This window comes from Cryptomeria japonica, chromosome 1 (assembly GCF_030272615.1).
Source record: "Cryptomeria japonica chromosome 1, Sugi_1.0, whole genome shotgun sequence".
NCBI classification, from domain to species: Eukaryota; Viridiplantae; Streptophyta; class Pinopsida; order Cupressales; family Cupressaceae; genus Cryptomeria; species Cryptomeria japonica.
Genome location: NC_081405.1, coordinates 497,062,059 through 497,073,006, shown reverse-complemented (window position 1 = coordinate 497,073,006; position 10,948 = coordinate 497,062,059). Strand labels below are relative to the sequence as shown.

The 10,948-nt window shown below is 32.8% G+C and overlaps 1 protein-coding gene across 1 annotated transcript; it reads left to right on the top strand.

The window, feature by feature from the left end:
* Window positions 1-3,085: 3,085 nt before the first annotated feature.
* Window positions 3,086-5,932, top strand: LOC131073511 (uncharacterized). Its single transcript, XM_058009951.2, has 7 exons — window positions 3,086-3,341; window positions 3,466-3,678; window positions 3,770-3,966; window positions 4,125-4,335; window positions 4,555-4,662; window positions 5,109-5,362; window positions 5,433-5,932. The coding sequence occupies exons 1-7, from the start codon at window positions 3,207-3,209 to the stop codon at window positions 5,761-5,763; spliced, it is 1,449 nt and encodes a 482-aa protein (XP_057865934.2). The 5' UTR covers window positions 3,086-3,206; the 3' UTR covers window positions 5,764-5,932.
* Window positions 5,933-10,948: the final 5,016 nt, after the last annotated feature.

Below are 10,948 nucleotides of genomic sequence, written 5' to 3'. Positions count from 1 at the left end.
GAACTACACATGAATTTAATAATGCTTGAAAGAAAATAAGTAGGGAATCCTTAGGTGAAGAATGCTCCTATGACCCAAATTTATGGAGGAGATGTTTAGGGAATAGACTTGGGTTTTGGGGGTATCCTTATACTTGATCTTATGTTGTACCTTTTCTTCTTATTGGCCTTGTTCTATGAATTTCAATTGTATGAAGCAAGGTTGGTATGTGTAGCATTTATTTGCATCACTATTGTGTATGTTATAATATTGTTGGAAACAAGGCAACAACTAAGAGTGGGCTGTGGGGGGGTGAATCAATTGTTTCAAAAACTTTACTTAATTCAAACATAACTACAGATTTGATAATTAACAGTGAAAGCATAAATCAACACCACATCAATAACACATAACACCAATCTATTTTTGACGTGAAAAACTTGGTTAAGGGAAAACCACGATGGGAACCTACCTGCAATATGATGATACCCTGTTAGAAATATATGAAATATTATAATGGGGAATGCAAATGCATTCAAACACACTGCCTAGAGGTCACTGCTAAAAAACAACAAGAAGGAGGGCTACAACCCTTGGGAAAACTCACTATCTTACAAACATATTTGGATTACATCTGGAAGATCTTGAATTGATACAATAGTATCTCCTCATGCCTGGTTACAATCCCGATTAAGCACATAACACATATTCTGCTCTTTCGAACTTCTTCACACTTCTTCTCTGCTACCGAATGATTAATACATTATTCGCACACACAGATACTCTCTCACATGAATATCACATTTATTTATACATATCATCAACCTATCTTTCAAGGTCGGCTCAACACACATCACACATTACAAAGATATAACCATACACGCTACAATATTACATGCAGACCAAAACAATGTCGGCTAAGACATAGTATGAACTTAAATCAACACCTCAAACACGAAACACCTCCAAGAATTATGCTTCGAACATCTGCAACACACTACAATTATTATGTCAGCCAAGAACATGAAGAACACCACCGGATCAAGGAAAATCATCAATAACGCGCACAACGATCAATGTAGACTATCAACATGGATAGGAGGCAATCTAGAAACATCCACAAGCATCATGAATTACCACAACAACAACCGCACCAACACTACTTACTAGAATATTCATCATCATTATATCGAACTTCAATAACACTAATTGAACTGACTATCAAATTGAAAGATTCACATGCAAACCTCCAAATCACGAACCATCTGAATTGAGGACACATTAGAATGTCTCAAAAACTCTTCCAAATCCGCAAACCAATATATTGCAACGTAGAGAAAAATCCAGAACATTGATCAATGTTGAACAACTGAAAAACCAACCACAATACTGTATCTCATAACTTGATCAAATCTTCATGCGAACCTTTGAAACTTGAGCTAAATCAACTAGAGATACTTATCTCAAAATCCTTTAATCTGCAACAACTCATCTGCAACACACTGGCCAAACCAACTCACTTAATCTGACTGCAACATTGGAACACACAAAGGAATATGTTGACATCAATGACAACAACACATTCCAACAAACTTCTCAACAATATCCAACAAATATGGGGATTCAAAAAGGGTTATTATTGGAATTTGGTTTACAAATTATTGGCTGCAAATTTTAGATACAAACATGTGTAAATTTATATTGTTCTTCTATTTGTATGAAAATGATGAAACAAATGCTACTATTTCTCTTCTTTTTCATCCCTGTTAGATTAAAAATAATAATTCTCCCACACATAATATGAATGGATGTTATATTAGGATATTATATTATGAGAAGATATAGTCCTTTTGATACATGCAATAATACATGAACCATTTTTCTTGTCAAATGGTGAACAATTAATAAAATGATTGATTGTCGAAATAAGCATTGTATAAATTTATATCTATTTGTGTATATATGATTAGGTGAAATCCTACTCATGTGGATTTATTGTGTTATGTGTTCCAGCTAAACTTATAAGATCATGTGCATAGTTTAATTAATAACTCCATGTAGTATAATAAGAGAGGTGTTTAAACCATTAGAACATCTTGATTATGTTTCTTTGGCTATAAGATAATTCCATATTTTCCAATTGAATATCATAAAGATGTAGTCCAGTTAGGGGAAAGAACCCAGTAGTTGTGCACCCTAACTTCGCGCTTCTCAAAATCTTATGTAGAAATTTCAAATCACTCCGATTTTTTTACAGCAACTTACTTGGCAAGTCCCTTGCTTATAACTAAGGTTTCAGGGCCACATCATCAAATATGATGCCACATTAGCATGCTTTTTGCCAAGGTGTCCAAAACAACCCCAAAAAAAGTGAGACCAATAGGTGTGCAAAAGGGCCTCAATACTTGTGCAGCTAATGTGGCATCACATGATCGGTTACTTTTCACAACAAATGGTATATTTCATTCAATTATTGGTACTTATCATACAACTATTGGTGCAATGTTGTACAAAAGTTGAACATTAAATCAGCAAATATAAAGATATTAAATCAACAACTTCTATCACAAGAATTGAAACTTGCTCAACCCTAATTGCCAATAATACCATACAAATGACAAATACTATAGAATAACCATGATATCCTAAGGTCTAAACAACTTAACCAATAATATATGGATTCATTTATTGCTCCATTCTTTTTGGCCCAACGGATTCATGGATTTAAAACATTGTCTCACTACCATAAAACCACTCTTAGTTAACGAATAGTGATGTCGGTTAGTTGTTGGTTTGAGCAATGCCTCCCAGTTGAACACGGTGCAGGGAGAATGACAAGCGTAACATCCATCAACAAACGTACTGACATACTGCAACATTCCCTATGTTCTGGATAACAATGGAGGCGTGTGGAGAAAGATGGAGAAATCTGGAGAAAATTTAGGTTCCCAAAAACTGTGGAACTGTTATGTTCTTAACACGTTTTATATGCAATGATACAGACAGTGACATGTGTCCGACAAGTTGAATTAGTGGTAAACAATCTGAGAAGTTACTAGACATTCAAATTAACTCCTCTGTCGGTTCTAATTTTATAAATTGTTTGAAAGAGGGAAATCCCAATTCTCAGAGTGTTTACGAATATTTATTTACGAATTTTTACTGCGAAGAGCAGAGGTTAAAACAGAGTAAAGTAATTTAAGGACTGTGCTTTTGAACAGAAGAAAATGCCTGTGATTTCAGCTCACTGTTTTGCAAACCATAGAGGTGGAGTGGGCAAGACCACTTTAGCTTATCAGGTGTCTTCTGCTTATGCAGCTGCACATCCTGGTCGCAAAGTGCTTGTTATTGACACAACTGATGTAAATAGCTTTGAATCATTGCTCTTTTATGTTGTTAGCTGAGTTTTTGACTTGTTAATTTGGCAATTATTGTTCTTCTTGTATATTGAGTATTTATTATTGCTGTTAATGGTGTTTTGTACAGAGTGGAGATTTGTCTGAGATGTTAATGGGGGGAATCTATGAGAAGAGGGGGCGTGAGATGTTGAGGAGCTTGATACCTGTGGCCAATGTTACCCAGATGTTCTTGAGGGCTTTAGTGGCATCTACCTCCACTTCTCTCTCAGATGTATTGAAAGCTGAGGAATATGAAGATGGTGTTCTTACCAGTGTTGTTCAAAAGATGCCTCTTGCTAAAGTATGAAGAAAGTACTTGATTTGGGTTTTTATTTATTTATTTGGTTGTGTTTACTTGATGTTGAAAGAATTTGTTGTTGTGGGTGTTGCAGGGAGCTGTTGAGAGCAGTCCACTGGAGAAGGCCAAAGTGATGAAGAGGATTGATTTGGAGGAATTTGGCATCCCATTGAAGCAAGTGAATTCAAGAATGCCTTCTAATATGTTTCTCTGCCCCAGTGGCCTTGACATTGAACATTCAATTTCTTTCTCTGCTACACAGCGCCAAGACATCATAGCAGTATTGCTTGAGTGAGTTTGCCTAGTCTTACATTAACTAATGGGGATATATTGACAAATCCGTGTTCATATCTTTCAAAAGTAGGATTTTTTTAACTTATTTTTGTTTTTTGTAGTATCAATTTGTATGTTGAATGGGTTTTCTAAACTGTAAGCACCTTATCATGCAGTTCCTTTCAAAATGCTGAAGGGGAGTGGAAAGTGTTTATTGACACTGATACAGAGCTATATGGTGAAAATGGAGCATATGCAAACATTGGTTTTGGTATTGCCGACTTCATTTGCCTTCCCCTGCATGCAGATATGTCTGATTGGTATGGTGCAAAGGTTTTGATTAATGACATGCAGTTGCTTCATGATATGGATGTATCTCATGCACAGGTAAGTTGTCATCTTACATTATTCAGTATTTTCAGAATTTATTGCCAATTTTGTGTTTCTCGCTGAAGGTGTAGTGTCTAAGTTTTATTTCAAACAAGCTGCAGCTCCATAGTTCAGTAAATTTTAACTATGGTTGGTAAAGAAGGAAATTTAGATGGCCATCTTTCTTTGAAGTTGGTCTGTTGAGTGATAGTTGAGAATTGCAATGGACGCGTGCAGGTGCATCTGGTTTTGTGGAACGGACTAAACGTACAGTTTAAGCAATCTTGTGGGGTGACTGTTGGTGGGATAAGCAAATGTACCTTCATTCCCACAAAGGCAGAACAAGTGAGTATTATGTAATTTTGTTGTCTATTTGAATTTGAATCAGTGTTCTGCATATTCAATTTACAGTCTTTTGGCGGGAATGTGAAGTAACGCCCTTCATTTTGGCTTCAATGATATTTCATGTGGGTGGTTTAAGTGACAACCTGCATTTTGGCAGTAATGTAATTCAAGTGGAAGTGTGATATAAGTGTTGTACATAGTCAATTTACAGTTTTTTGGGTGGTTTAAGGGACAAGCCGCATTTTGGCAATAGTGTTGGTACATAATTGCATTTTGGCTTAATGATATTTCATGTGGGTATTTAGTGACACTCTTCATCAGGTGGGTGGGTGAAATATTTTACACCCTGAGATTTTGGCTTTACAGATACTCATGTGGGTATTTGAAATTACTCTCTCCATTTGGCATTACTGATAGTTTTAGCTCCTCTGATATTTTTGTCACAGGATATTATCCAAACATTGGACAATTTAGTATACCAGGAAGCTCAGATTATGCCCAACTTGTTTCTCCATTACAATGGAGCTAAAACTACTGCCGAGGAGTTCAGTGCAAAGTGCTCAACCTGCATGAGAAACTTTGGAGTGGTTGGTGTAGCCTCCAAAGATATAGGAGTTCCTATTGCCTGCATCAAGCCAGGAATCTTTCATGGTGTTCACATGGACTATAATCTCAGTATTGACACCATAAAACACTGCAGGTAAGAAATTGTTACAGAGGTTTGGAATCCATAAAATTTCTACATATACTCACTATAATGTGCTATACAGGGAGAATTTGGAGGAGATTGTTAAGGCCATAGATCAAGTTGATGAAAAGAACAACCCACGCAAAATTTGCAGGCAACACTTGGAGTTTCTGAAAGCAAGGCGTATGGAAAGGAAGCTGGGCATCAAGCTCAAACTGAAGCATAAATCGCCTTTAACAACAGTAAAGAAGAGAAGAAGACACTCGGCTTCTTCTGCTTCCAAAGATACTACATCTGTTATGTATAAAACATATGCTCTCAGAAACAGATATTCACTCAGAGAGAGGTCTAAACAGATGAAGGCTAAGTTGTTTATAGACAACTTTGAGAGCAGTAGTATTTCAACAGCTTGATTTTTGAATCAAAGTTCTGTTATTATCTAGTTTCAAATTTTGTTAGGCGTTTGAGGATTTAAATGCATACAAAGTTCATTGTAAATAAACATAATAGTGAATACTCCCTAAAACTGATCTTTTTGTCACTAGATTCACCTCATCTTCAATAATTCAGTTTTCTCCGGAATTTGAATGTGCATTGAAGTTTTTTCATTTCATAAAAGAGAAATTTTGAGGTTCCCCATTTCTATCCGTCTAAAGAATAATAATTTTCAAATGCCATGCTTTATACATAAAACTTAGTCCTGAAAATTTATAATCATTGACACATGGTATGATATAAACCCTAAAGACTCTAGTAGGCAACTGGATTAACTGTTTAGGATCTTTCCATAGATATTTTGGATCATACGCTTTAGATTGTTTTGGATCATTCTCTATCAATTTTTCCCATCGCTTTGGATCATTCTCTCTTAAAAAGAGAATAACCAAACATTATGAAAAACAATTATATATCACTTTGGATCATTCTAATCACTCTGATCAAAATGAAGATGAGTAAAGATTATGGAAGAAAATGATATATTTTTAACACTGACGTTAGATCATTTTGGATCATTCTGATTAGCAAGAAAATGATTAATTTTTTTGGAAAATAACTAAAGATTTTGGTATAGTAGTATATATATTTATCATACGTTTTGAATCACTCAATCAATTTCAGCCTATTGCATAGTTCTCTAAAGATTCTGGTCTATATTTTATCATACGTTTTGGATTATTCTGAATTAATTCCAGCCTACGCATAATTCTCTTAAGATTTTATGAGTCAGAAACAGTAATATCTATGTTAATCTTTTCATATCCACAAAAAATTCCCAAATATACTCACTGAATATTCCTTATCATTTCTATAATGAAAAGTCACCTTTTCTCAAAAGTTCCTCACTTTATAGTCAAAATAATGATGTGAATTATTGCCCCCAAAGTAATCAGCTCATCTGCAAAAATATAAACCTAAGAAACCCCATTAAAAATTCCAAAAAGATTTCACTTCTGGAAAGAAAACGTAAAAATTCTCAGCTCCGTATAGAAATCCAAAACAATTTTCTCTGCAATCATTAATCATGATTAGATGACAATCTGAAAAAAAGGAGTCGCAAACAGGTATTTTATCCAAAATTATGGATGCAATTGCAGCCAGAGAAGAGACAGTGCACGAGAATTGTAAACACAGAGACTTTATATGTGTAATTCTCATGCACTATCTCATCTCAGCTGCCATTACATTCATACCACAGCAAAAATTCCTCTTTTTCACATGCCTTCTCAGTCTTTCTGCAAACTGAGAGATCTCTTATAGAGAACATACAATTCTGTGAAAAAACTGATGAAGTAGCCATTAATTACTTGCATTTTTAGTACCCATTGTGAAGAGTACGGATATTTTGCCGCCATTAGAGAACAGTTTTGAAGCTAAGACTGTTGAAGATGATGCAGTACACACACATTACGTTGAATCTACGAGTACTTCTTTAGTACCAGCGGCTATGTAGTACAAATCAACATGCCGAAGTACCATTGTTTCAAAGCTATTTTATCATTATAATATCAGAGTAGTTTATCTGTTTTTGTCTTAGTGTATATTCTAATCATACACCAATATAATTCAAAGATTAAAAAAAATTCATTAGTATATGCTTGCTTGGTGCATATATTGACAACTTAAGTATTGAGGGTGAAATTATACCCTCAAATGTGACGTGGAATTAGTATATTTAAGTTTTTTATTTAATTTTGAATAAATATGTTAATATTTATTAACAACCTAAGAATGCAAAGTTTACAAATATACTATGGAATAGAATAGAATTTTTAGATTCCTTGAATGTTAAGGAAAGTATTAATTATTTAAAGTTGGAATAAAGGATATTACTACCAAGGGTTGGATTTATTGCTATGTGGAATTATTATATTTATATTTTTTTATTATCTAATTGTGTGTTTATTTTGAAAACACATTCTAATATATGTATATACTGATATATCTAGTTTATTGATATAAAAGGTTTCATAAAAATAAATTAAATTTATTTCTAGTTTATTGATATAAAAGGTTTCATAAAAATAAATTAAATTTATTTTATAAAATTATCTTGATATATTATGATTTAGTAAATGATTTTATTTTAAATCAAGTAACTATTTAAAAAAAATAAAATTGTCAATTATAAATCAATTAGAAATATAATTTTTTTTATTTGTATTAATCTAAAATATTAACTTATTACTCGATAATAAAAAAAAGCATTTAATTTGATGAAAACTAAAAAATAGTAAATAATAGCTAAGGGACTGCACCCATTTATATTAAAAAAAAGGTTTTTACATCTTATCAAGGCAGCTAGCCATGAATAGATTCAACTCAAACTAACATAAAACCGCCTTTGGATACACAAAGCTAGAAATCTCAAAACTCAACTAAGTCAAACCCTTACCCTAAACAAGTGGTGTAAATAGACAAAAAGTTTCCTTGTCTAAAATGAGGATATGCTTAGATAATGATTAGGCAACCGCTTCATCTTTAGAGTGGGAGTGAAGTTGCATATTGAATTTCTTCTCATTCTTCTTCTTTTTTCTTTGAACCATTGTCCATTTTTCTCTTTGGGTTCCTCCGTAAATGTTTTCCTCCTACCTCCTACTTCTATGAGAGTCCATCATCCAACCATGTAGTCACATCCCTTTCACCTGGAGGCTCCATTCCCTGAGCCTCCAAGTGCTCAACCTACTCAATCAATATTTTGATTGGCAACTCAATAGACTTGTCACTATCACTTCCCTTAGAAGAGTTAATTGCCTTCCCTAATGGGGATAATTCCTTACTCGAAGAAGTCAAACCACCACCTAAATGTTGGATGCTTTGGGATCACCTCAATTATTTCTTCATCCATGGCCTTTTTCCACTAAGTAATGATGTGAGGTGACTTCTTTCTACCATGTGGCCTGGTTATTGTTTCTCCATTTGACACATTGAGCAGCAACATACCTAATATTGAAACATCTACGAGATCAGAAGGGGATACCTTCGTAGTCCATAGCTTGCATCCAACATTGAGTTGAGTGATGTCTCAACAAAAATATTTTTAGTGATGTCAATACAAAATGCGAGCATATGTTGTGTAAAACAAATTGGAGGAACCCTCATCAATCCAAAGAAACTTTCCTCATGATTTTCCAATTTCTTCAAAGCAGGAATCAAAATAAAATTGAAGAGGAAGGTTCATAAGACTTACCCATTTCACAATTGTAGAGAAGGATTCAAAAATCAGATTGAATGCAGGATGCCATAGTTTTAGTATTAACAAATGTTCCTCACAATCCCGTTGGTAATCATAGAGGATGGAGTCAATACTCCAATTTATCAAACACCACGTCGAAAAACCTTGTGCATAAGGGTAGATCCATAAATCACCTTCTAGAACAAGGCTCCAAATATTAAAAATCCACTTGTGAAACTCTACTAAACTCAACCACAATCCACAAAATCTCCCAATTAGATCATGTTTAAAAAAAAAAAATGCATTCTCATCTACCTTATGTAATATATCCTTTTCAAAGTTAATTTGGAGAGGGGCATTGGCAGGCTGGAGAAACTGAGGTGTTGAGTGGAATGCCCATTCCAGCATAGGGTTTTTGCTATTCCTCATCTATCAAGCCCTCAGATCCAACCCATTCATCCCATTTTAAGGCCTATCGCATTCAAGGTCGCTTGTAGAGGGAGAAGATTGTTAGAACTACATGTCGTTGTGACCCACATTTCTCAAAGATGAAGCCCAAGTTGAGCTAGCCCTAGCACCAATCGTTGTTTTGTAAGACTCTGTAGGATTCTAGAGAAATGATTTGGAGGAGGCTGAGAACCGTGGGTGGGGGGCCATGGATCAAATCATTGTTGCTCAATGCCAAATCACATAGGAAACTTGTAAGAAACCTAGATTCAAGAGGTTGTAGAAGCATCATCATAAGATAAATTAAATAGAGACAATATTTAATTATTAATAATTATTTAATGTTAATTATATCTTCACTTTCACCCTTTCAACTATCATTTACTCTACGTTTAATGATTTAACTTCATAATTATTTCAATCTAATAAATATTATTAATGATTATAAAAATAATATAATGATATGCTAATATAATAATAATGCAATCTTAATAGATTTTTTTCTTTGATCAAGAGTTTAATAGAAATATAAAAAATAAAAAATATAATAATATGATTATACCTTAATAGTAATTTAAAATTAATTACAATATCATTTAATATAATAATAATTTAATTATTTAATATCAATTACAATATAATAATTTTTTCAGTGACATAATGAATAGATATGATATCTTTCAGCATAAGCATTTAAATTGACATGTTTGTGACACTTAAATGTATGAAAAATTAAACATTTAATTATTATTATTTTAATTTTATATTATTTAATGCAACATGAAAGACATTAAATAAATCAATATATAATCATATAGTATATTTTTATTTATTTGAATTATATTATAATATTATAATTGTTATAACAATAACTATGTAGTGTAACTCTAACCATAATTTTACACTAATCATATATATTTAATTGCTATTAGCATTTCTAGAACAACATGTTTTAATTCATTTGAAAATTAAATATAATATTGGATAAAATGAGTGTAAAATTTGCAAACATTTGATATATATTTGAAACACATTTCATATCTAACGTATTTTTGCCACATTTCTCTTGAAAAAAATAATGATAGAGATTTTAAAATATCATGTATCTTAGAAATTTATACTAGCACAAAATATTAGAAATGAAAGTCTTATCTATTGTCACATGTCCACTTCAATTATGATTAGTCTTATGTATGTTTAATTAGGATTAGGGTTAATTGTAGTTTTCTTTTACAATCATAGTTAATGGTAATTCTCTTTTAGGGTTAAGGTTTAATTTTAATTTGTAAAGGGTTAGGATTAAATTTGGTTTGGTTTTAAGGGTAAGGTTCAAGGTTCAAATTGGTGTAGTATTAGGGTTGAAAATAGTGGTAGATTTTGGTGTAGGTTTATGCTTAGAATTTAATTTGATTTAATATTTAATTATGATTATGATTATGATTTTATTTTATTCAAGGTTAGTGTTAGTGTTAGGTTTA

Excerpts from the sequence above, each read along its gene's own strand:
- LOC131073511 (XM_058009951.2), top strand. The coding sequence starts at position 3,207 with ATGCCTGTGATTTCAGCTCACTGTTTTGCAAACCATAGAGGTGGAGTG. Across the intron at positions 3,679-3,769 it reads AAAAGATGCCTCTTGCTAAA|GGAGCTGTTGAGAGCAGTCC; the intron begins GTATGAAGAAAG and ends TGGGTGTTGCAG. Across the intron at positions 5,363-5,432 it reads GACACCATAAAACACTGCAG|GGAGAATTTGGAGGAGATTG; the intron begins GTAAGAAATTGT and ends TGTGCTATACAG.